The sequence below is a fragment of the Vulpes vulpes genome, chromosome 2 (assembly GCF_048418805.1).
Source record: "Vulpes vulpes isolate BD-2025 chromosome 2, VulVul3, whole genome shotgun sequence".
Classification (NCBI taxonomy): domain Eukaryota; kingdom Metazoa; phylum Chordata; class Mammalia; order Carnivora; family Canidae; genus Vulpes; species Vulpes vulpes.
In genome coordinates this window covers 15,637,505-15,664,721 of record NC_132781.1, presented here as the reverse complement: position 1 = coordinate 15,664,721, position 27,217 = coordinate 15,637,505, and the positions used below count along the sequence as shown (strand labels likewise).

The window sequence follows — 27,217 nt, the reverse complement described above, 5'->3', positions numbered from 1 at the left end:
TGCTCCCCTCGCCCCTCCTGGGAAGGGAGCTCTGAAAAGAGATTTGATGTACATGCCCTTAGCTGCAGGAAGACTGGACAGCTCACCCTGGCTCAAGAGTGCCCATATCTCTGACTTTGACTTTCCTGCCACCTGTAAAGCTGCCCTGCCTCAGCTCCCCAGATCCTGTCATGCCTTAAGATCCAGGGGGAACAACTACATCCTCTATCAGCCTTTCCAGAGTTCTTTTTGCTTTTTCTTACACTCATCAGATACTATTTTGAACTGTGGGCATTTCTGCAACATCTTATTTCACCAACCCTGTGAACTACCCAAGGTCAGGGGCATGGTTTATTTAGTACCCTATCCCCATAGCACCTACTAGCATGTCTTGGACACAAGCGGTTCATAATTCCTTAATGAATAAAGCAATATAAAAGCAATACCAAAGACTTTAGGATGAAATGCTGTATGTTGTAAATCATGTTTAATGCAGGTATGCACCCAAATAATATCTTGCAACTGAAAATATTTAAAATTTTGATAGCTGGAATTTTAATTGGTTTTTAACAAGTTTTTTGGTTTTAAAAATTAGGGCAATTTTTTAAAAGTAGGGAGTTTTAATAAAATACAGTAAACTGAAATACACAGCATTACATAAAATGGAAAAAAACTATTATAATTTTCTCATGCAATTTCGGAGCTGCTGAGTCCAATTAACACAAGGAACTCTCTGGGTCAGAGGCCACCGATTCTCGGCATCGACAATTTCACTGAGCTGGGATAACAATTGGTGTTTGGATCACCCGGCCACAGGATAAAATCACCCTAGTGGAAGGATTGACTTTAGGCTGTCTTGCTTATCTGTTAAAAAAGACAGGACAACATTCTGGAAGCAACTGCAATTTGAACTGACAGTTGCCCCATTTTACTGCCATGGCCTATTTTTAAATTACCTAGTGGAACTCAGACAAAGCACAGAAACGAAGGAGAAATGAAGCACTGCTGGCTCTGCCCAGCATACAGTTAGCAATTTATGTGCTCCTTTAATGCTGTTGAAGTCTCCAGCACCCTGGCTTGCCCACAGGCGGGCATGCATGCCAGGTATTCCAATTAATCTATAATCTAATCATAAAGGAAATATCCCATGTCGTCTGGTGAGTTCGCTGGTGGAACATAGGACATTCTGAGTTTCTTTTGTCCACAGAGAGCTTGAACCCAGACTTTCTTATGTCCTCATGTTCTTGCCTATCTGTGACAAAAGGAACTTACCCGGGGCTCTGAAGAAGCCATCTGTCCATGTGCAGAGGGGTATGCCTGGGAAAGAATGCTCTCTTCTGGTCACTCTCTGGTCACCACCAGTGTGGAGGTTTCCAAGTGGTTGATTGTAACTGACTCATCTTCAAGCCCAAACTGGCCATGGCACCTTGGCAGCCTCACTAAACTACTTGCCTCTCAGGAATTGCAAGCAAGGTCAGGGAGCACTCCAGTCCAAGTGACAGCATCTCCTGTTTTCTTTCATTCATGGGGAAGTTTCCTATTTTGGCTCTTACGACTATATAACTATGACTTCAACGTGTGTGCATTCCTAAAACACTCTTGTAGCTGTCAGCTGTCATCCATTCATTGAGCTCCTATTATGTGGTGGTCTCTGGAAATATGACAATAAACAGCACTTGCTCTTGAGTAGCTTCCAGCCTAGGCGGGGGAGGGAGATGAGAAGATGTATCCGAAGGTGGACTTGAACCCAGAGAGTGTTATGGGAATCCAGAGGAGGAACAACAGCAAAGTCCCCTGACCCCCAGGAGAAGCTCTAGAAACTTCACAGAAGAGGTGCCCTCAGAGTTGAGGGTCAGGCCATTAAGGGATTTAAGTACCTTGCTAAGGTGTTTGCGCTTAATCCCAAAGACAATGGGGATCCACTAAAGAATTTTTTTTAAAGATTTTATTTATTCATTCATGAGAGACACATGAGAGAGGCAGAGACAAAGGCAGAGAGAGAAGCTGGCTCCCCTCAGGGACCCCAGGATCATGCCCTGAGCCAAAGGCAGATGCTCAACCACTGAGCCACCCAGGCATCTCCCAGTAAATAATTTTTATTCTATTTTATTTATTTTTAAATATTTTATTTATTAATGAAATAGAGAAGCAGAGACACAGGCAGAGGGAGAAGCAGGCTCCATGCAGGGAACCTGACATGGGATCACACCCTGGGCTGAAGGTGGCGCTAAACTGCTGAGCCACCCAGGCTGCCCAAGAATTTTTATTTTTATTTATTTTTTATTAAAGATTTTATTTATTTATTCATGACAGACACACAGAGAGGGAGAGAGAGGCAGAGACACAGGCAGAGGGAGAAGCAGGCTCCATGCAGGGAGCCCGATGTGGGACTCCATCCCAGGACTCCAGGATCTGGCCCTGGGCTAAAGGCGGCGCTAAACCGCTGAGCCACCTGGACTGCTCTGCCCAAGAATTTTTAATAGGGGAGTGACATGATCCAATTTGCTTGCAGAAGAATCACTCCTACTGCAGTCTGGAAGACTGGCTGGAAGAGGTGAGGTGAAGAGAAAATGTCTGAGGAGGGCAGCCCGAGTTTAGTGCCTCAGCGGTTTAGTGCCTCCTTCAGCCCAGGGCCTGATCCTGGAGACCCTGGATTGAGTCCCACATCGGGCTCCCTGCTCCAGGAGAAGGGAGAAGTCCCTTCTCCATGGAGCCTGCTTCTCCCTCTGCCTGTGTCTCTGCCTCTCTCTCTCATGAATAAATAAAATAAAATCTTAAGAAAAAAAAAAGTCCAAGGAAATGAGTCCTACAATTTCCAGGCCGAAAAAGATGGCCCTGCAGAGGAGTGTGCTAATGGTCGGATTCACAACAAAGGAGACAAGACAGTTTGGCTTTGGTGTCTGATTGCTGCAACGTGTGAGAAGGAGCAGGAGAAGGAATCCAAGAGAATTTCTAGAATTCTGACTTGGGCAGAAATAAATTCAGGAAGAGGAACCATTTTGAGGGAAACAGATGATGCAGTCAGCATCTTGAGTCTGAGGTGCTTGTGGTACACGCCACGGTGAAGAGATCAACAGCTAAAATGGAAAACGAACTCAAATGAGAATTCCCACAGATCTACACTTGTCAGACCGTGGGCTGCACATTCCCTCTCCATGACGTACATTTGGAGCTTGAGATGTCGTGTGCAGAGCTATGTTATTACTCAGGTGCACCTTGAGGGTGCAGAATCTGAGCTACAGTCAAGAGGGCGGCTATGACAAACACCACACCAGGTGCTAACGATGACTCACAGCCTCCCAGGGTGGGGCCTTTTGGCAGTTAGAACCAGTGTGTGCGTGTGTGACCTGCTTCATCCGCACATGGGCCTGGAGCCAGAAAGAAGGGAGGCCCGACCCCCAAGGAATCTGACAACGGACAAGCAGAAGTTAGGGAAAATTAAAAGTGTGAGTCATAGAACGCTTATGCCATGTGCTAAACTCTGGCTGCTTTCATGACACCAGTAAGGGTGTTGGTAGGTTGACATTGACAGATTAATGGGAGAATAACTCCCTGAGAGCCGTTTGAAAGGGGAGAAGCAGAAGGTTTCACAGGCCTGCCTGAGATAGGCTGAATACCTAGGTAATGAAAGGAGGCATGCAAATATACCCAGGTCGCCAAAAACACAAAATGCAAATCAAGCCAGCCTTTTGGACTCCTGCACCATCATCAGAGAGTGAACATTTGCAAGGAGCTACTGTATGCAAAGCACTGAGTTGTGGATTTTGCAGGGTCAGTTTCTGGGAAACAAAGCCCCTTCCTCACCCATGGGCTCTTGTTTTGTTTTTTGAACTTGACCACAGTCTGGAGCAGCCCTGTCCCATAGATCTTTCTGCAGTGGTAGAAATGTCCTACATCTGTGTGGTCCGGTATGGTAGCCACGAACACATGTGGCTACTGAGCATGTGAAATGTGGCTAGTGAGACTAAGTAACTTAATTTAATATTTTCTTTTTTAAAATTTTCTTTTAATTAATTTAAAGTTAAAGGTAAGTAGTCACACATGGCTAGTGGCCACCATACTGGACAGCACAGTTCTAGATGTTTGCTGCCCTCATGTATAGATGGACATTCTGACTTTTTAAGCCACTGCAAGTGACTTAAAGAGGCTTTGTTTTTTATTTCAACCTCCAAAGTTAGTGTTGGATCATCATGAACAAAACAATTAAGATGCTTATGTTGGGTAATCACCTTTACACTTAAGGCTACCATGCCTTCCGGAAGGTTCAGGTGACCTCACCGGTCAACATCCCACCAAGCCAGGCCTGGGGACAAACCAGCTACTGCTGGTATCAGGTTTACTGCCTCCTTCCAATGTAATGTTGGGTCCTTGTGACCTGGAATCTAAATATTTGCCCATTGCTGATGGTAGAGGCCAATAATCCTGTTCCTAATTAGCAGAGTGAACGGTACTGTGAGTTAAGAGTTGGTCTCTTAACTGGTTGGTCTCCACCTTCTTTGCCCATGAAGAAGCAAATGCCATGACAACATGTCCTAAGTTCTTGAGGTTTGTGTATTTGGAACAGCGTCCCTTCCAGCAAGGGTGAAAGATGAGAAAAGCTCATGACGCCCCTCTTCATGGAAGGTTGCCATACTTCCATATCCACCCACAAGTCCTGGGCTAATCATTTTCATCATTTTCTTTGGGAAAAATCAGAGCTCCTGTTTCTTCTCTGTGAAGGCTTGGGAAAGCGAAATACCCTGTCAATTATAGCAGGCTCCTCTAGGCCAGCGGCTGTTCCAGGGATGCTGTTGCCTGCTCATATCGAGAGACTGCTTTGCTTTTTCATCTACTAATCATCCAATTCCTAGTTGATTAGGTGGTGTTTATTTATTCTACTCTGCTATTTATTTATTCTACTCTGATTAAACAGCTAACAAGGTTGTATATAACTTTGAAAAGGGTCTAAACCTAAGTTGCCTCTTAAAATTACATTAGCATTTAGAAATGTGGCCTGGGATTGGGCTGAGGCAAAGGAAGGTATTCTGGAAGCCCCAGAACCTGCTCGGCCACTGGTACCTATTAGAGCACCATTTATAAAAATAGATACCAAGGCAGCTTATAATGTAACCTAATGTTAGTACAAACGTTAAGAGTCTCACATGTTCTTGCATTGATCCCACAAGATAAGCATTAATAATAAGTATCTCCTTGATGGGAAATTGAAGTGCTCAGAAGTGGTTTGTCTGAATTCACACTGTAATAAGGGAGAAAGATGGCCCTTGATGATAAGTGTTCTTTCTGCTATGCCACACCACTAACTTAAATGTATTTAGGAGGTACTGCTTTAAAGAACACGAGCTTGATGGTTATTGCTTTATCTTGGATTTAGATGTAATACAACCTCTGCTTGAGGTGCTGTGAAAGCCACTGGTGGTGGTGAGGTCATTGTGCACAATGGAGTGGCCACTGCATTTACTGTGCATTTGGGAATCTGCCCTACTCTAGGCAGTTGTCTGGAAATGATAGCTTGATACTGGACCCATTACTTGATGGTAAATGTCTCACTAATTCCAGGTTCATCAGAATTGTGATCATCTGAGACAGGGTCAAGAGAGGAACAAGTGGCAGAAATTGCAATGTGAGCATCAAAATTTGGTGGTGGCACATTCATGTTGTGACTGTGGTAGAAGACTTCCCGTGGAATAAGCCATCCGCTCCTGTACTACCCACCAGTCAGAATGAACTCTCCTTTACAAATCAGAGGCAACATGTTCCTTGGAGTTTTCAGCCATAGGAGTCTCTAGAAGGGAATTAATTACTTAGGGGAAGGTTTACCTGTGGAGGGCTTTGGTTAGATTTACACCTGCTCATTGAACTGTATCTTTCTCCTGCTCTTTTCTTACTGATCCATGAATGATCTTTTGCAAGGGTAGTGCCTGATGTCATATCCAATACACTGAGCTCTGGAAATTGGGACTGATCTGGCCTGGATTCTCCTTTGTGAGGTGGCAGCATTCTTATAGCTTCCTCTAGGAGAAAGTCCTGGCTCCAGGACCTCCCTGGCACTGAGGATCCTATGAAAAGAGGATTGATAAATTCTGTATTTCCTCAGGATTCGAAATATAGCAGGGCAGGCCCAGACTATGAATGTTTAAGAACAACCAGATTTTCAAAGAAATTTGGGTGGGGATCCAAGCCTGGGAGGAGAACACTCCAAACCAACCCATGATCCTGGGGGCTGAAGAGTTCTGGATCTAGTTTATCTCATAAGGATCTCTGGCTTCATTTGTACCCAGCAAAAGTTGAAGGGCTGAGACTGTGTGTGAGTGTGTGGCCGGGGGGCGGGGGGGTGGTTGGGGATCAGCATTATAAGCACACAAGTCAGATGGCTGATGAGTGATGCATTTGGTAACATTTTTGTTCCCTTGCCCTTCCTGTGCTCTTGTATCCAGAGACGAATCCTCCGGTACACCCCAAGGAATATCTGTGATACAGACAGCAAAACAGAGGTGAATTTCACTGTGGAAAATTCTGATTTTTGTCACTCCTCTTGATAGAGAAGATGTGACCTTGAAGGCACTTGTATAACCAAGGCCCAGACCCTTGGGATAGCATTACCCAGGAAAAATTTGAGATTATGTAAGTGATGTTGTTTTGGGTTCTCTGGCAGACTGAGGTATGGTGACAGAGTGCAAACATGAAAAATCCTGTTCTTATACTTTAGAAATTGCCAGTTTTATGCCTCCGACCACATATTTTTGTCCTTATTTCATCATCACTTTTATCTATGCAACCGTATCCTTTTTTAGATGTGGTCCAAGTGTTTTGCAATGATGATTTAAAGAATGAATAATTTTTATAGCATAAAGAACACTACAGAAATCTGTCAACAGCCTGTCCCCCCAAACAAAGTTTGTGGAGAGGAGCACGAAATTTCAAGTCTTAGAATATCCCAAATGTGCAAGGACTGCTGTGCAAAATGGCCATGGCTAGGCACGTGAGTCTTTGTGTGAAAACAGAAGAACCCGGCTGCCCATTTATTTACCAGTCTAGAGAGATTGCTGCATGCTACTGTTTGACATACGTAATTTTTTTTTTTTTTTAGCTGTCCTTGGGTTTTGTTCCTATGTGCAAAAAAACCGTGAGAATTTATCTTCATGCTAAAATGTGTTGATTTTCGGATTAATCTCACTCCCTAAGTTTAATCAGCAGCAGGCATTGTATTTTGTCTTTGACTAACAGGAAACAATCCAGGCGATGTGTTCTTTTCGATGGTGCCAGTTTTGTAAGATAGTCTTTTCTCTTCAGACTTGAGGTGGAATATTTTATCCTGTGATTTTATGTTCCTTAATAGGGAGTATAGATCTCACCCAGGGATACATCCGCATCCATAAACATCAATCATTGATGTTTTTAAGGTATCCTTTGAACATTAAATAACCATGGTGTGAACATCCCAGATTAAAGGAGAAATCCCAATGAGAACTTGATGGATATCAAGTATCCAGGATCTATCTTAGGGATCCATGCTGCTGACAGAAAGAGAGAGTCCAGCCTCTAGAGTATATTGCAGGCATAAAATATTAAATAAGAATTCATAAAAGGCATATTACTCATCTTAAATCAATTCACCATGCTAACAAACAGTGTTGAATGCAGCTTGTGGTACTTAGTGCTTACATAGGATAAGTAAAATTCTTACTCAGATAAGATCTTAAACATGAAATATGATCATAGAGTTCAGTGGTTCGGAGCACCCTCCCTCAGTTAGACTGCCTGGAAAGGAACCCTGACTCTACCATGGACTGGCTGTGAAGTCTTGGATCAAATTTCTTATCTTTTCTAAGGCTCAGTTTCTCATTTGTAAAAAGAGGTAAATACATAGAGATTTATGAGAATTAAATAAGCTAGTATGGATAAAACGCTTATTAGCACAGTGCTGGAACATTGTAAGCACTCAGATTATGTTACCTACAACTATTATCATATCACTATCATGTTGATCTTATTATTTTTATTATTATCCAGACAGAAATATTTGAACAATTTCTAGTTACTAGAGGATGTAGTTATTACATTTTACTTTATTTTTTAATGATTTTATTTTTTTAAATTTTATTTATTTGAGAGAGAGTGACAGATAACAACAGAGATACTGAGAAAGAGCACGAGTAGGGAGGGGAGGGAGAAGCAGGCTCCTCATTGAACAGGGAGCCTGATGCAGGGCTCAATCCTAGGACTTTGGAATCATCACCTGAGCTGAAGGCAGATGCTTAACCAACTGAGCCACCCAGGTGCCCCCATTTTACTCTATTTAAAAACCAGACTAAGTAATACACTGGGTTAGGCTATAAGCCCATACATATATATATCTCTTTTATAAAAATTTATTCATAAGAGACACAGAGAGAGAGAGAGAGAGAGAGGCAGAGACACAGGCAGAGGGAGAGGGAGAGGGAGAAGCAGGCTCCATGCAGGGAGCCCGACGCGGGACTCGATCCCGGGTCTACAGGATCACGCCCTGGGCTGAAGGCGGTGCTAAACCACTGAGCCACCCGGGCTGCCCCACATATATATCTTTATATCTGTATCTTTTTTTTTTAAGATTTTATTTATTTATTCATGAGAGACACAGAGAGAGAGGCAGAGACAAAGGCAGAGGGAGAAGCAGGCTCCATACGGGGAACCCAATGTGGGGCTCATTCCTGGGACTCCAGGATGATGCCCTGGGCCGAAGGCAGGCGCTAAACCGCTGAGCCACTCAGGGGTCCCTTTATATCTGTATCTATCTTATGGTTATATGGACAGATCAGATAGGTATAGATGCAAGTGTATAGAGAGATTATGCTGTGCTTTAGAAGGCCCAGTGCCTCAACTGTTGAAATCAGAGAGCTGTAGCATTTCTAATTTAGATGGTACCTTGGAGACAATCTCCATTAGGCCCATGAGGAAAGAAGATTCCTGGGCCCAACTGGGTGAAAGGGGACAGTCACACAGCAGAGGAGCGACTCAGACAGTAGTCAGGATGGGAGCTCTTGCCCCTGCATCTCCCTGCCCTGACCTTTAGGATTCTCCAACACCTTTTTGAGTTGGCTATTTCAAAATTCAACCACACATACGCCAGCAGCAGCAGCAGCAGGATATCTCCCAGAGTTCTAAGTACCTGTTTGGAAGATGACCCATTTGAAAACCGGGATCTCTCCAAATTTGTCTCTTGTCCCCAAAATTGATCTCGTTTCTTCTCATTTGGGTCTTTTCTGTATTCTTGTCGTCTCAGACAAGCCTGCAAAATAAAAACAAATGTTTCTTTGGCTTAGGTCTACAGTAACTTTAATCTTTGATAATTTTTGCTTAATTCCTATCATGAGGAACATGAAATGCATAAGGTCCATCTCCAAGGGCTCACTGACACCTTTACTAAGTGTGAAGACGCCCAGCCTGGCATCATTCTCTCTTACCTCTGCCCAAAATACTAGGTCAAAAATAGTAGTCAGTGCTTTAATAAATTAAAATAACAAACCAATAGGTGTTTTGACAAAATAACAAACCAAGAGGTGTTTTGACAAGTATTTCCCCAACAATTGCCTTCTTGGGACAGGAAGTACCGGACGATACAGGATATTAACTTCCTCTTCTGTATTAATGCGCTTCAGAGCTCCCCTCATCCTACTGCCGCTCTACACGGGCTTCTTGGATCACACCTGGTTACAGGGTAAGACATTTCCTCCATGCACACAAGAGCTTTAGCATGTGCGCTTCCTTCCACTTGGAATGCCTTTCATGGGATGTTCATAGGATGGCAAATCCTGCAGATCAACTCAGATCCAGCTCACGTGGAGTCTTTCCTTGCCTAGCTCCTCTTCCCCAGGCCAAATTAATTGCTCCTTTATACATACACAGCTTGAATTATGCAAAAAAAAAAATTTTTTTTTTACTGTTGTATTTAGTTGTTTTGTTTTGAGCCTGTGTCTCCTGCTAATCAGTGAGAACCCTCAGGGTAAGGACCACCTCTTATCTTTTGAATCCCCCAGCATCTAGCATTTAATGCTAGCTGAATTGCATTATTGTTTCAGAGGGAAATATCAGTCCCCAAATGCAAAATAAAAAAATTAAAATAACTGACAAAAAAAATTTCCATTTAAAAAAAAAACAAAATTGGGATCCCTGGGTGGCGCAGCGGTTTGGCGCCTGCCTTTGGCCCAGGGCACGATCCTGGAGACCCGGGATCGAATCCCACATCGGGCTCCCGGTGCATGGAGCCTGCTTCTCCCTCTGCCTATGTCTCTGCGCCTCTCTCTCTCTCTCTCTCTCTCTGTGACTATCATAAAAAAAAAAAAAAAAAAAAAAAATTAAAAAAAAAATTAAGAGAAAATCTATCACCAATATTTTTCTCTTCCAGAATCAGGACCAAAAAAAAAAAAACCACCCCAAGGACATCATGTGCTGTTGGAGGTGTCAACTGGTATTTTAAATAGTTTAAAATAATAAAACTTCTTGGAGAATTTCTATAGATTCAGTGCCCGAATCCACCTTTGTGCTGCTAGAGCCAAATTATTCGCTGTCATGATAAAGAAACGCAGTGTAAAGACCAACAATACTGTTTCTAAACAGGGCCTGACATCTCCCCTTCCTGGCTGGGTTGAGAAAGGAAAGATTCCTTCTGCATTTTCCCCCTTTGTTAGAAGATGCATCTCCTTCCTTGATGTGGAAGGACTTGCCAGAATTTCACGCCTCTGGGAAAGCCTAATATTATGCTACATGGTTAAAAATAGAAATGACCTGATATTAACAAAACATTAACCACTTGGAATTGGGAACAGCGGTTTGGTTACACTGTGCTTCACAAGTGAATTGCTGGTGAGGCACTGGCCTCAGGGCTCATGCTTTGTGGCCAGGTGGTACCTGTGGCAAGTGGAATCCTGGAGAAAAAAGTGTACCATTCCACTCTGCCTTCTTTGGAAAGGGAGAGCACTCCAAAATGGTTGCCCCCCTCCCTTATTTTCCTGTCTCACTGTTAATCTTATTTTTTTTAAAAGATTTATTTACTTATTTGACAGAGAGCGCACACAAGCAAGGGGAGCTGCAGAGGGATAGGGAGAAGCAGGCTCCCAGGTAAACTGGGATTCTGATGTGGGGCTTGATCCCAGGATTCCAGGATCAATGACCTGGGCAAGGGTAGACGCTTAATGACTGAGTCACCCAGGCACCCCCTGTTAATCTTATTTTCAAAAACTATGCTAATATAGATAGCAAGCCATTTTAATAAATCCTGGGCAGTGGCTTTTTTTTTTTTTTTTCAAATTAATTAATTTAGAGAGTGTGGTAAGGGGCAGAGGGAGAGAATCCCAAGCTGACTCCTCATTGAGCACGGAGCAAACAGGGGGCTCAATTCCAAGACACTGAGATCATGACCTGAGCTGAAATCAAGAGTCGGACACTCAACCGACTGAGCTACCCAGGTGCCCCGGCAGTGTTTGTTTTAATAAATAATTTGAGCAAGAAGCTCCCCCAAAATACTGGACAGTAACTGTGATAAGTAAGTTAAACAAACACGGAGTAATAAACCAAGGTAAACTCGAAGAGAGTTAGCAGAGAGTTGAATGACATTCAAGTAAAGATGGGCCTCTTCTTTTCCAATGACTTCAGATCAGAGCCCGTTTGGGAGGAGCTCTGGCTCGGAGTGCTGTTTCCTGAAGCGGCAGATGTCTGTGTTATCCTAACCGACTGGGATTAAAGGCACAAGAAGCAAATGCTGATAGGCTAAAAGTGGAGGACAGTGTTAGCAAATGCACGCAAGACCAAGGCAGATTTTGTGGGATGAACAGAATTCTTGTGGGTTGAGTGTTTTTTGAAAATTCTCTCCAAGAATGCATGCAACTTAAATATTTCTTTACCAAAAGGGGAGGAGGAGTAGAATGGTTTGCAATGTCGAAAAAAATTTTTCCCCTCTGGTTCCTTATGTGTCTTCTCATAGAGGAGCCGGAGAACAAACGAGTGTCAGGGTAGGTAATTTTTATCTTAATACAGCCAAACAACCTCTCTGTGTAAATCAAACATTAGTCCTCTTGAAGTTATAGCTTTGCCGAGTTGAAGGAACACAGGGACAGAAGCAAGTCCAGACTTCCAGTCCCAGAAATAGCAAGAACCTAACCATAAGTAACTGCCCTAGGGGCTAGTTTTCTGGTTGTTTGTAAACGTGAATGATTTTTTTTTTTCCATTTTTGATGCTGGTGTCGGTTCTACTTTGGGGGTCCTGGAGTGACAGAGCAGAGTGTGAAATCCATAGGGTGAGGAGGAGGAACTGATTTGTAACTCATGATCTCCCAGGGCTCCCCTTCCTCTGGAACTTTAAAAATATTCCCCTTTCAATTCCACATGTCTGGAGCTAAATTGCTATAAATAAGTTTCTCTTCATGTGAGAGAACTGGCTGAGGACAGTCTTAAAATCGAAGGCTTCAGGTAACTCCTTATTTCCTCCTTGAGCGGGTGGGGGTGGGCTTTCTCCTTCACTCTTCCTCTGCCACCAGCCCCTAGGGCCCCGCCCCAGCCCAACTCTGGATGGCCCAGTAAGGCTGCCTCCCCAGAGCACAAGCTACTGGAGTGGGGGCAGAACACAGAATGTACATATATGCCTGTGGGGGATAACGTGGGTCTTGTGACTCACTGTAACTCAGTACGGGTAAACATGACAAACCCCAGCTCTGCCACTTTCTCGCAACGTGACCTCGGGCAGGCAGGCTAACTAACTCCATTGGTTCTTGCTTCCCTCATCTCTAAGAGGGATATGCTCTGTGCCGCCAGCCAGCCAGAGTCTGGAGGCCCTGTTGGCAGGATGCTCAGCAGGGTGACCGGCTCTTGGCCAGGTTCAGGGAAAGGCACTCATCACCACCGTCATCAGCTTCATCACCATTATTATCATTATTAGGCTTTAATTGTTGTTTCTGATCCCATTGCTTGGTCTACGTCTCTTTCTAAAGCCAGCCTTTGCCAAATCATGTGACTCTGATCAGGGAAGAAGAAAGACTCCTTCTGTCCAGGCCTGAGGTTTCATCCTTGGTTTTTGTGCCCTGGAGGCAGAGGTTTGTTTCCTAGGCCTGCAGTTTCCCTCCACCCCACCAGACAACTGAGGAGATCCTCAGTTGGGGTACCTGGAAAACCACCACTTTTTCTTTAGTGTTACAGCTTTCTGAGGGAGGGGGGAGGTAGCGGGGGGGGGGGGGGGGAGTGGAGGGGGATGATTGTGGGGGGGGGGGCTCAGTTTCTTCTGTATATTCAACTACCAGTCCCGCCTTCTGGTCCTCCTCCAGCCTCCTGGTGCCTTAGGAAGCCAAGCGCCACAGGAATGCTTTCCAGCCTCACAGTCCCATGGCCATGACCGTCTCTACCTCTCCAGTGCAGTGGCCTCTGCTGAGGTTATTGTTGCTCCAAGTCCCCAAGCATCGAGAGAAGTGTGAGTTGCCACTGCTTCGGTTGGTACTTTGCTGCTGTTCTTAAATTCAAATGTGCATAACCCCGAGTCTGGGGATTGGATGATCATTGGTGGCATTCTTCAAGTTCATAAGTTTGGAGGAGGTAAGAAATCAGAGGCGTAAAAACCATTTGACATGATATTCTCCTCAAATGAGTTTCTTTTCCTGTACTATTACAGAAGCACATACGTCAGAGGTGAGCAGGGCAGAGAACCCTCCCCTCTGGCTCCTGTGGCAGGGGAAGCTGAATTTTCTCTACTCCCTCAATCTGCCATCCCCTGCCACTGGGCATAGTCTCCTATCATGTCTTTGAACAAGTTTATAGTGTCACGTTCAGTTGTTTGCTCGGTACTTGAAAGATCGAGATGAGTAAATGACAGGAAATGAAACCCATCCGAACACATTTGATAGATTACAGAATATCATTCTGAAATGCCAAGTGTAAGCTTTCTCTCCAGCTTTCAGTAGACATTAATGGCTAAATTCTGCCTCAAGTTACATAAACACGTTTGACCAAAACAAGGAAGGGAAGAAAAAAAAAATCTTCGCAGCATGAACACCCTTGAAGAAATAGAGCCAAATCCTGAGATGGCATGTAATTATGTACTAGCTACCAGATTCTGAAATAGCATGTAATATGCCAAATAGATGTTTATTTCCTCTTGTTTTTTCAAAAGGGTCCCACCCAACCACTGAAAGGAGCAGCATCAAAATAACTCAGGGTGGGTTTAAGCCACCTCTCCTCTTGCCAGCACACAGACCTGTAAAGGCACTGCTAATTTGGTATGCACCAACCCATAGCGTATTTTGGGATGTAACAGGAATAGTGTACACAGGAGGTTTGTAAGGGCTTCAATTTGAGCCAGTTCATTAAAGGCGAGTAAAGCACAGGAAGGAATCTATGGCAAATATATATGATTTAGGAGTCATATCTAGTTATTAGGTCTTACATTATTTGTACACCCTGAAATGGGGAATCCCTAGTATCCAGGAAGGTTGCTGCACTGTGTGAAGGCTGGGATTCCTTGACCCAGGGTTTCAGTATCGACCTGATACAAAGTCTACCTTAGTAAATTATCTAGACACACACAGGTCTTTTATGGACCAAATTATTGAGGGGTTATAAGGTCATGCAATTGATTCTTAAACCCCTACTTTAAATCCTTTCTGGAACAAGACAAGGGAGAGACTAAATCATACAAATAGCTTACCACTGTTCCCTTCAAAGTCGTTTCTGTGGGTTGCTATATATTTAATTCAACAATACTCAGAACATATTAAAGACAGCCATATTTATTTTTTGCAGACTTTGTGGTGAGTGGTTTTGGAAATGCTCAATGAGGGTGGACTTGACCTTGAGAAATAGTTACAAGTCAGCTGAATCTAAGACTGATAAACAGAGTTGGTGGTCAGGTTAGGTAATGCGGGCTCACATCAATGACAGGCATTCGGTTCAACATATAAGAGTAAGAAGCTGTGGTCCAGATTGAGAGGAAGTCACCCAGAAGACAATTTCAATACAATTTCCTAAGCAATGTGAAAGAGGGATGAAAGGGCGCTTTGGTAATGGACTGATGGAAATCTTCTAAAGCTGGATGATAGGGATGGATGCAAATTTGGTAAATTTACTGTAAGTCATTAAATTCTACACTTAAAACAGGTGAATTTTATGATATATGAACTATACCTCAATAAAGTTGTTTTTAAAAGAAGGGTGTGGTGGGAGCACAGAGGTTCCATTTAGTTCTCAATGAAAACTGGTCTTTACCTCCCTTGTCAAGAGAGTAAAGAAGGGGAAAGAGATGGTCAGAGAAGTGGTGAAGATTTAGGCTGGTCTGGCTGTGGTTCTCAGGTCTTGGACCTGCCTTTAAGTGAAGGGAAACAACTCAAGGGTGTCATACATTCCAACTGCATCATCAAATTCACATTTTAGATAGATTTCAAAAAAAGCAATCTGAAAGATGCCAAGGTTGGAGGCAAGGGGACTGATAATAGGACATGGTAATAATCTTGGAGAGAAAATGTGGAGATGGAAACCAGAGTGGTGGCAGTGGGATGAAAAGGCAGGCACAAGTTCATGGACTTTTAGGTAATGGTGGCAGGATTTGGTCACAGGTGGGATGTGGATGGTGAGGGTGAGAAAGGAGTTGGGGAAGGCTTACATACAGAGGAGGGCAGCAGAGGGTGGACCTGCTGAGGTGCCTCTGTGACATCCAGATGGAAATGTCCAACAAGCAGGTGTGCACGTGATCGAGACACTCTGGGGACACTCAGGACCACAGGTGGGAGGAGATGGGTCACAGAGACCCTTGTGAGTTAGAGGGAAACTGGGCTGATGAAAACCGGTGGCGGGATAGGATGGGGGCGGGGGGGAGTTAACATTTGTAGGGCATGGAGAAGAATGGGAGACAAACAGAAGGAAAATCAGCAAAGTGTGAAGTCAGAAAGCCAAAGAAGTAGTATTTTGAGAAGGAAGGAGTAATAGTGTCAAATGTAAATGAAGCTTCAGAAGACAGACTTAAAAGTTGTCCCTTGAATTTGGCCTCTGACCTTAGTGAGAACAGCTTCAGGGGAGGGGAGGTGACAGGCTGCATTGGGTTAGGAATGAAGGGGGGGCAGGAGGAGTGGAGATAGAAATGTAGCAGTTTGGGGACATCTTGGGGACTGTGCCAGGGCTGTGGCTAGAGAAGGACTGCGTGTCCTGCAGCTTTGTTCTTTTGTTCTCAGTATAGGCGGGACTAGAGCATGTTTGCAGGCTGAGCCAATTAGAAGGAAATGTCAAAGATACAGACAAAAAGTCCCTGGATGGAGAGGGGCTGGGTACAGCGGGGTGTGGGCCCAGAGCTCAGGCCAAGCGCTGGCCAGGAGATAGTGGCTTCACCCTGAGGACCTGAGGGAGGGATGGGTGTGTAGCCTGGGATGGGGGAGGGGTGGTGAGGCTTCCCACCTGATGGCCTTGGGTCCTTTGCTTTGTTTCCTGTGTGTGTAAAACAGGAAGGGAAGTTCTTTGTTGAGAGTATGGGGACTACAGGTCTGAAAAAAGTAGGAAACTTTAAAACTGATTATAACAGAGGGAGTTGATGGACAAGTAAACACGTTCATGTGAGTCAACCTTCGCTCCTTTCTCTCCCTCCCTCCGCCTCTCCATATTTCAGCGTGATGTCAGTTCTGCTTCTGTTTCCTGGGTTGGGCCACTACTCACCACCCTCCACTCCTACGGCCTGGGTCCAAGCCACCATAATTTCTCTCCTAAATTTCCATCAGAGTTTCCTTACTAAGCTTTTCTGCTGCCTCTCTAGCCCCTTTTGGTCTTTTCCCCATAGGCAGCAAGAGGGATCTTTAAACGCTGTAAATCACCTCATGCCACTCCCTGCTTCAAATTATCCATTATTCTCCCTGAGATAAGAATAAACTCCAAACACTAAGTTTTGTCCTGAGAGATTCCACACATTTACCTCCCCTACCTTATCATACACCACATTCTCCCTTGATCAGTGTGTTTCAGCTCCTCTGGCCTTCTTTTGTTTTTTTCTAGGGCTCCAAGTTAGTTCTTGCCTCAGGGCCTTTGTACTTGGCTTTCCTTCTGCTCAGGATGCTCTGGCCAGCTCTTTCCCATCTTTTACCTCCCCAACCAAATGTTACTTCCCCAAAGAGGCTTCCCTGCCTGTGTAAAGGAGCATCATCCCTTGCCCATTACCTCTGTTTATTTGCCTCCTTGTATTTATCAGTAATTGAAACTATGTTACATATTTATTTACTTGTGTGTATTGTTTCTCAATCCCAGAAAAAGAACTCTGGGAGAAAAGGGACTTCATTTAGGACATTGTAGGCACGTGATAAGTATTGTTATTTATAAAGATAGTGTTGAAAGTATCCTTATTAATAAGGGCAGTGCTGAAAGTGCAGTGAAATTAGAAAAATAAAGCCTGTGACTTCAGGCCACACAGTGTGTGATTTTCTTCAGCAGAGACCATCAAATAATAAGACTGATTTTCTTATGTGTCTGTTCTGGAGACAATTTCAAACAATTATTTCCAAAGGAGCGTCAGGTGGCAGAGGCATCTTGGTGAAAAGCAGATGGGGATCCCTGGGTGGCGCAGCGGTTTGGCGCCTGCCTTTGGCCCAGGGCGCGATCCTGGAGACCCGGGATCAAATCCCACATCGGGCTCCCGGTGCATGGAGCCTGCTTCTCCCTCTGCCTGTGTCTCTGCCTCTCTCTCTCTCTCTGTGACTATCATAAATAAAAATTAAAAAAAAAAAAAAAAAAGAAAAGCAGATGGATTCCCAATGTGACCAGTTCAGATGTTTACGCTCTTATTCATTTTACAGAAATTCCCTCAATTTAACAGTCTTGTATGTGGGTTGGCAAGTTGTGGGAGGAAATTGCTGACTCTGTTTCCTGCTCCAAAGCTAAGCTATGTTATACAGGTGAAATCAGGTTACTGAGATAGGTCTGGTTTCCTTGGTGACCCAGGAGGTTTGGTTATATTTGAAATTGCTAAGAAGGAGAAAAATCTGATGACAGTTCTGTGTTTTCCTTGGGGAAGGAATACTTTTCAATCCGCAGCTGAAGCTGAGGACATGCCTCCTTGATTGGCAAGGGTCGACCTCTGGCCCGCAGACTGAGCGACACTTTCTGACTGCTCCCAGAATCTCACGCCCAGTCTGGCAAGGTTGTCCTATGCCAGCTCTGGGTAATTACATCATGACTCCTCAGGCTCCTTGTCTGTTTTGTTTTTGCACGTAAACACTGTAACTAAGGTGACGAATAGTTAGCTTATTGGAGAATGTATTAACCACCTTTCTTCTGGTGAGGTAGCAGTGGAAAGGCATATTATTTTATAAATACTAGGTTGACCCCATTAACTCTTTAATGTTTTTTTTTTTCTGGATAGCTGGTTTATCAAATTTTTAAGCCTTAATGTCATTCATTGACAAGATTTGTGTGCCAAGCTCTGTGCTTACTACTTTTTAAGTAATTTTTAAGTTATTTTTTGTGACAATATTATGGATACTATTATTATTATTATTAATTATTTTTTTTTAGAGAGGGTGGGAAGGGCAAAGGGATAGGGAGAGAGAGAATCCTAGGTAGACTCCATGCCCAGGACAGAGCCCTGATGCAGGGCTCGATCTCACAACCCTGAGATTATGACCTGAGCTGATATCAAGAGTTGGATGCTTAGCTGACTGAGCCACCCAAGCGCCCCAAGACAGGTACTGTTATTAACCCTATTGTAAAAATGAGGAAGCCCAGAGAGGTAAAGTGGCTTTCCATGGTCACACATCTAGGAAGTGATGGGTTTTGGATTTTAGAAAGTGATTACTGCTTATCCTTTGCTGATACTGTATCCTGAATTCTCTCATAATACTATAAGCGGAGGGGAAAACAATTCCAGTTTTTTGCAGTTACCTGATATTCAGAGTCCACCTTATGCTGCATGTCCCGCAGATACTGAACCTTACTCACGAACTTCTGCCTCTCCTTTGCTTCATGCAACATGATTCTTAATCCCCAACCTGCATATAAAAGATAATAAATGTGCTGTGACATAATCCTTTGTTGCCCTGCGTATTTGGATTCGTCTTAGTATAATTGCTTTTATTCTCTTATTAATCTACTTTCCATTGTTTGAAAGGCACGGATGCCCCTTTCAGAAAGCAAAGACCCTTTGTACAGGTGTGGATGCCCTCACAGCCCTCCTGTTCTGGGCATAAATAATGCAGCTGCACTTGTCAGCTGGCTCCAGGGACCCCGTCCTGGTTATTCGTAGGGGGTTAGATTGACAGATACCTGATGCAGAAGCAGTTCTGTGACTTGGCAAAAAGGAAAACCCAAGAACCGAGCTAGATTAGCAATGACTATGAGCCCCTGGTCACTTAAATCCACTTATTCAACAGTCATTGGGTCTCCATTCCAACTGAGGTGCTCTGCTGGGTGCTGGGATGTAGCAGTTGGCAGGAGGAATGCACCCCTGCTTTTGTGTTGCTTAAAGCAGGGGGTGGGGTGGGGAGGGCTGACAGTGGACATCCCTGCACCTCAGCCCCTTCAAACTCCACCAGAATTGTCTGAGGGGAATGTTCACACCACCCAGCAAGCTGATCAAGCCCCAGAACCTGGCTGGCTTCCCCCACATTCACCTCTCCTGCACCATCCTCAGAATCCCCAGCCCTGATGATCTTCTCCCCTTGAGTAGCCCTCTAATTCATCGTGGTGAGAGTGTGGGCCCTGGTGTGAGACTCTCTGGGTTCGAATCCCAACTCTTTAAGCATGGACAAGAGAATCCTAATTGTGATAAGTGCTATGGAGTAGAAACATGGGCTTCTTTGAGAGATGGTTATTATGGGAGGGCATGACACAGTCTAGGGGACAAGGTTTTCCTTAGGAAACAACACTGGGCTTGCTAAGGAGCCAGGCAAGAAGTGGGATGGAGAGTGTCTCAGAAAGGACAGCAGGTGCAGGAGCTTCGGGGCAACAGGGGCAGGTGTGGCTGAGGACCAGGACAGCCAGCACAGTTGACAGAGAGAGGGTAAAACAGCAAGAGAAGGCTGTTGGGTAGACAGGGGCCAGTTCACTTGGAGCCTGGAAGCTTATGATTGGAAGACCATATAACTGCTACCGGAAGGTTCCAACCCGGGGAGCAAATGCTTAGATTTGCATTTCATTTTATTTTTTAAAAGATTTTATTTGTGAGTAATCTCCACACCCAACATGGGGCTCCAGCTCACAACCCCAAGGTCAAGAGTCACACACTGCTCTCCCCATTGAGCCAGCCAGGTGCCCCTAGAGTTGCATTTTCAAGGGCCCCTCCAGCTCTAGTGTAGAGAATGAATGTGGGGGTAGAATAAAAATGAGAGTAGAAAGACATTGGGAATATATTACCATAATCCAGATAAGACAGTGACAACTCTTGGTAGCAACAGTGGGGGGGGGGGGGGGAGGAGAAAAAGAGGGGGAGGAGGGGGATCTCAGAGCTACTATTTACTGAGCCTCCTGAAGTGCTGGGCACTCTTCTCAACATTCACACACATTAACTCATTGGATCTTCAGGCCCATGCTTGAGGCAAGCACTCTTATTTCCATTGTGCTAATAAGGAAATTGGGGCACCAGGAGTAATTTGCTTAAGGTTACAAAGATGGTAAATGGAAGAGCTGGGATTGGAACCCAGAGAGTCTCGCACACACCAGGGCCTCCCACACTCTCACCATGATGGATTTGAGGGCTACTCACGGGAGAAGACCATCAGGGCTTGATGACTATGGACAGCACAGGAGAAGGAATGTGGGGGAAGCCGGCCAGGTTCCTGATTGGAGCAGCTCACTGGGCTCTGGTGCCTGGTCTCCGCCAACGTAACCCTTAGACAATTCTGGAGACATTTCTCTCTGTGAGAAAGCCATGCCGAGTCTGAGGTGGTGGGGGCGCAGCAAATGGGGGTGTCAAGCCAGCAGTTAGACATGGGACTCTGGAGCTGGCTAGAGAAGTAAAGATTTGGGCACCCCTAGCATTCAGTGACAAGTGGAAAGAGGAGGAGAACCCGGGGTGGGAAGCTGAGGAACACTCCAACCTAAGAACGTGGGGCGGAAGAGAAACTGCAGAGCCGCCAGAGAGGCAGGAGGAAAACCAGGTGGGTGCGGTTTCATAGATGCCGGGAGGAGCGAGCTGCAAGGAGCAGGTTATTTATAACCTTGGTGAGAGCACTGAAGACAGATTGCAGTGAATTGCGCAAATGAGAGGTAAGAAGTAGAGACAATGCTTTCAAGAGCTTTGGCTCTGATTGGGGTGGCCTAAATTTATGACCAAAATATTTCAAGTCACACAGTTATTAAACGGCGCGGTTCATGAGGCGTCTGCTGGACCTCCTCAGTAGGGTCACCTGAGGTCTTACACAGCCTGCTTTTTTGGCCAGCGAAGCACATTCAGTGATTTCTACACATATATTTTTTTTAATTGACATATCACATGACGTTCGCTTCATGTGTACAACATAATGATTCAATATTTGTATGTATTGCAAAATGATCACAGTAAGTCTAATTAACATCCATCACCCACAGGGAGTTAAATTTTTTTCCTCTTGTGATGAGAACTTTTAAGATCTATTCTCTTAGCTTTCAAATATACAGTATGTTTTTTTAAAGTTTATTTATTTTATTTATTAATCTCTGCACCCAACATGGGGCTCAAATTCATGACCCCCTCCCTGGCTCAAGTTCAAGACTCAGTGCTCTTCTGACTGAGCCAGCGGGGCGGCCCTCAAATATGCAGTATTATTAATTGTAGTCACCATACTGTACATTACACCCGCAGTACTTATTTTATAGCTGGAAGTGTATGCTTTTTTGACTCCCTTCACCCATGGTGTCCCTCCCACCCTCCACCCCCACTTCTGGCAACTGCCAGTTCTCTGAATATTCTCTGTATCTATGTATTTTGTTTTGTTTTTAGATCCACATACGTATGAGATAATAAATTATTTCTTTCTCTGACATAAATATACATATATAGATCTTACATTTTCATCCATCAATAGACATAGAATTTGCCTCCATGTCTTAGCTATTATTATAAATAATGCTGCCGTGAGTTTGTGTTTTGGATAAATACCCAGAAGTGGAATTGCTGGATCATAGGGTGGTTCTATTTTTAATTTTTTGAGGAACCTCCATACTGTTTTCCATAGTGACTGCAGCAATTTACATTCCCATCAACAGTGCACAGGGATTCCCTTTTCTCCACATCCTGACCAACACTTAATTCTTACATTTTAGATACAAGCCATTCTAACAAGGGTTGAGGTGATATCTTATTGTCAGGGTGATACACATTTCCTCATGATGAGTGATGTTGAGGACCTTTTCATGTACCTGTTAGCCGTATGTATGTCTTTTTTGGAAAAGAAGTCTATTCAAATCTTCTGCTCATTTTTAAATTGGATTTTGGGGGCTTTTTGCTATCGAGTTGTATACATTTGTAATATATTTTGGATATTAACCTATTATCACATACATGATTTTCAAACATTTTTTCTCATTCAGTAGATTGCCTTTACATTTTGATGATGGTTTCCTCTGCTGTGCGGAAGCCTTTTTTTTTTTTTTTTTTTTTAAGATTTCATTTACTTATTCATGAGAGACACAGAGAGAAGCAGAGAGAGAGGCAGAGGCAGAAGTAGTCTCCATGCAAGGAGTACAATATGGGACTCGATCCCGGAACTCCAGGATCATGCCCTGAGCCAAAGGCAGAGGCTCAACCGCTGTGCAGAAGCTTTTTGATTTGGTGTAGTCCCACTTGTTGGTTTTTGCTTTGTTGCCTTTTTTTTTTAAGTTTATATATTTATATAATCTCTGCACCCAACATGGGGCTCATATTCATGATCCTGAGATCAAGAGTTACATGCTCTTCCAACTGAGCCAGGCAGGCACCCTGCTTTTGTTGTCTTTGATGCTTTTGATATCAAATCAAAAAAATCATGGCCAAGACAAAGGTCAAGGCACTTACTACCTATGAGCATTATGGTTTCAGGTCTTATGTTCACGTCTCTAATCCATTTTCCATTTTGAGTTGATTTTTTGGTTATAATGTAATATGGTCTAGTTTCATTATTTTCCATGTGCCTGTCCAGTTTTCCCTGCACCATTTATTGAAGAGACTATCCTGTCCCCGTTGTAAATTCTTGGCTCCTTTGTCATAAATTAATTGACGACATATGCAAGAATTTTCCAAGGCTGTCTATTCTGCTCCATTGATATCTGTGTCTGCTTTTATCCCCAAGTCATATGATTTTATTACTACAGCTTTGTAATATTGTTTTGAAATCAGGAAGCATGATGCCTCCAGCTTTGTTCTTCTTTCTGATACACATTATTTAGTGACTACCATGTGACAGGTGCTGCTCTAGACTCTGGAGAAACAGCAGGATAAGATAGACAACATCCCTACCCTCAGGTGTTTGTGTTCTGAAGCTTTCCTCTCCCTCCCCATTTCTTTCAGTCGTATAGATATTTGCAAAATCAGATTGCCCCTGATTCATGGTGACTCAGTGTCTGGACTGGTCATTGTGAAATCTCACCAGATTTATCACCAGGCCCTGAGCAGTATCATTTAGAAACTTGTGCTGCTTCCTCTGGAGTTACTGTCTCTGAAGTATAGAGAGTTGGTCTTTGAGAGTCCAAATCTAAAACTACAATCCAACAGATAGTTCCACAGACTACACACAAAACCTAAATTTTGCCTCTGAGTATCTTTAATAGTCATTTAGGGAACTATACTTTAGATCACTTTTGGGGCTCAGTCAGTTAAGCATCCAACTCTTGATTTCAGCTCAGGTCATGATCTCAGGGTCTTGAGATCAAGCCCGGTGTAGGGCTCTGTGCTGGGTGTGGAGCCTGCTTGAGATTCTCTCTCTCCTCTCCCTCTGCTCCTCTCCCATTCTCTCTCTAATAAATAAATAATCACTTTTAACTTTTCATATGAATTTGTACCTGCATAGAATGAAGTTATGTTCCCACTCTTAGGAAAACAATGGTGTTAAAACAACAGAAAGATGAGCCCCTGCTGCTACTGTTGGAGAGAGAAGCCTGTCTGAATATTAATCAGGAAGAGAACATAAGGTTTCATAACAGAAATGTGTTAATGGTCACTAACGGGGCACATTCCAGAGTCCACATGGATGATACATTTTGGTTACAAAATTAGCATAGAAAACTAGCTAATATATCCTGGCTTTAATGCTGTGTTATTTGAAAGAGACTTATAAGTCAAGAGGCTTGAAAAAACTTTGTCTAACTGGGTAGGAAATAACAACTTTAACTACTTACTAGGTTACCTCTGACTTCACAATCACCTACCAAATAAAGGACTTGCAAATTACCTACAAAAGTCTTTTTACCCTCCCATAAACTCTCTTATTACTGTACTTTACTATAAAATGTGTATTTAGAAGCATCATGGTGCCACATGTACTTTACTTAAATGCATCAATACTCTGTGAGAGTAAACAAATACTCCAGGCACCGGGGAAAGAGATTATTAGGAGATCACCACAGTTTAGGTAAACACTCTTTAGCTTTCTGAAGTACCACTTGAACCCCATTCTCTACTGCAGGTTTGAAAACTGACCAGGACGAACCAGAAACAGAAATATCTGTATGGAGATAAATTCTCATGAGATAATGCTTAATTTGCAGATCTCAGTTTAGTGGGCCTACTCAACCAGATGGCCATTTGAAGCCCAAAAATTTTCCCTCAGCAAATACAGGCAGGTGGGGGAGGGGGGGTGATAATCAAATGTGGGCAAGGCGTATGTTTCTAAAATAGCATTCTGTATATTCTCTTCCGTTTCTCACCTTTGAACTGCTTCTCAATTTAAAATCCACTCATGGTCATGCACGTTTCTGTTTTAAGTCTCTGGTGACAATATATTGGGCCAGATTTGGGCTTTAAAAATCAACATAAGAAGTCATATTAAATTGGGAGAGGGAGAAGAAGAGGAGGGAGTAGGAGGGATGTGGGTAAGGGAGAAGGGAGTCCTGCTTTGCTGAAAGCAAGAGCGAGTGATTCTTCTTGGCCTCGAAATTCTACATATCTGTGAAATTTCAATGAGGAATATTCTAAGAACTTTGTGACATATGTATTCCTCTCTAGTGTAAGTTTGCAATGAATTCAAACCAAGTTTCCCTGACTAAGGAGAACAGAATCTGATTGCGGAATATATTTCTTTCGGTTCTCTAAAATGTCACATATACTGTCCCGTCCTTCTGTTCTATGACCACATCTGCCAAAAGAATCAAAGGGAGCTCTTTTTAATAACATCGAGCTATTTCACTGTTTTATTATTAGAAGTTTCTAATAAGTCCTCATATTAGAAGTATTAAAGTGAATATTTTATTGGTTCAGCAATAAAGAAAAATGTAATTCAAGCCCCTCTGTAGGCTGCAGGTTCCTTTAGACCAAAATCTAAATGGCTATATTAATACCTGACAATCAGGTTTATAACCCCCCCGCCCCAACACCTGGGTGCTTGGAAGAAGGAGCTCAGCACTTATTTCCCCCTTTACACAATTAATTTGTAAGGACAAAGGTACAGGATTTCTTTAAATCTTAGCTTTAAAAAATCTTAAGAGTTTTAAAATCTTATAAAAATGACTTGAAAATAAGCAACAAAGATGAGTGATTTGAGGCCAATATTCCTAACACCCCTCTACTGAGAGAGAATGCTGTGGCCGAAAGGAAAGAGGAGGAATTAATATGGATGGGGGTGGTGGTGGAGATAATCGGACTCTCCCAGCCCATTTGGTTTAGGAGATGAAGGTGTGCGGGGTGTGAGGGTCTTGTAAGAAAAGCTGGCAGTGACTCTTCGTTTTATTGTGAAACTGTGACAGAGATGGGCGGCCACACACTGACTTTCAAGCCTAGAAGAGAGACACTCCATGTGTAACTGGGAAACTTTTGGGGGTGGGGTTGATGTCAGAGGCTTGACAAGCAATTCGAGGCTCCCAACGATGACCGTAGCAACAGCTGCGCTCTCAGAAGCCGGAGAAGCCGGAGGGGCGGTGCGGTTCCCGTAGACCTACCCTGGACTTGCAGACCCGAGAAGCCTGCGGGGACGTTATGCCACGGTGCAAACAAGTGATTCCCCGGGTCCCCCACATCTGTCGCTTTGAGGCAGGAAAACACGGGAACGGCCGCGGAGGGGAGGCGGACAGCCTGGGCGGGGAGCCGCAGGGGGCGCGCGCGGCTGGGGCGGGCAGGCGGTTACCTGGCGGGTCAGTCCCCCACCTGCGAGGGCTGAAGGGGCCGAGGGGCGGGGCAGGCGGGCTGCTCCAGGGCGGAGGGGCCCATCAATCGCGCGAGGCCGTCCCTGTGCTCCTCTTCCTCCTCCTGTCTCGTCTCCCCTCCCGCTACCGGCCCCTCTTCCTCCTCCTCCCGGGAGGCAGCTTTCTGCGGCGGCGGCCGGGCTTTCTAGGGGCGGAGGCGGTGGGGGCGGCTGCCTGGCGTCCTCCCGTTCCCTTGGCAACGCGGCCTCCTCGGCCGGCGCGCGCGGGAGCTGGGGCCGCGGGCGCGCGCGTGGGGGCGGGGCGGGGCCGCGGCCCCGAGGTCCTGAGCCCGGCCGCTGGCGCCCCGCGGTTGCCGTGGGAACGGGATGCGGTCGCGGAGGCCGAGCGGTGATGGCTGCGGGCGGAGAAGACACGCTGAAGGAGGCCGCGGATTGGCTTTGTCTTGATGGCCAGGCCCAGACCCAGATATTGAGGCCATCGCCCCTGCTCTGAAATCAGTGCTGTGCTTTATAAAGAACGGGATTAGAAAACGAGAGGGGGAGGTGTTTTTAATTGAATAAAGTAGTATTAAAGGCAATAGATGGGTAGAGGAGAGAGAGCGGAAATTGCAGCCCTGGAGTCTGTTCAGGGGATCTCAGAAATACCTGCGTGAAATAAGAAATAAATGATCGAGGGAGGCACCCCGTCAGTTGCAGAACTGAGACCAGATTCCAGTTATCTCCTGGTTATCAGTGATCTTGGCTGCCTTTCCCAAGGAAGGACATTCTTAGAGGTTTAGACTAGTGCCCACAGATTTGGAAAGGACCAGAACCTGTGCTAGCCTCACCTTCTCTCTGCCAGGTTTATTTCTGTCTGTGGTTTTCCGTAGGCCAAGATGACTCTTCCATTCATTTTGCACATGTAGGCACTCAATAACTTGCCAACTGATGTCAAGTTACGGCATTTCTGATTGGGTAGAGAATAGAGAGGAAGGAGAATAGAAATTCTTGGATCTTTCATCAGTGCCCAG

At 44.4% G+C, this 27,217-nt stretch overlaps 1 protein-coding gene across 1 annotated transcript in view; it reads right to left on the bottom strand.

Annotated features, from left to right (window-relative positions):
* The window catches only part of MARCHF10 (membrane associated ring-CH-type finger 10), an 84,489-nt gene extending 58,046 nt beyond the window's left edge, over window positions 1-26,443 (bottom strand). The window contains 3 exon segments of the mRNA XM_072746907.1: window positions 9,125-9,244; window positions 18,844-18,950; window positions 26,190-26,443. Of these exon segments, the coding sequence (XP_072603008.1) occupies window positions 9,125-9,244; window positions 18,844-18,933 (210 nt within the window). The 5' untranslated portion in view covers window positions 18,934-18,950; window positions 26,190-26,443.
* Window positions 26,444-27,217: the final 774 nt, after the last annotated feature.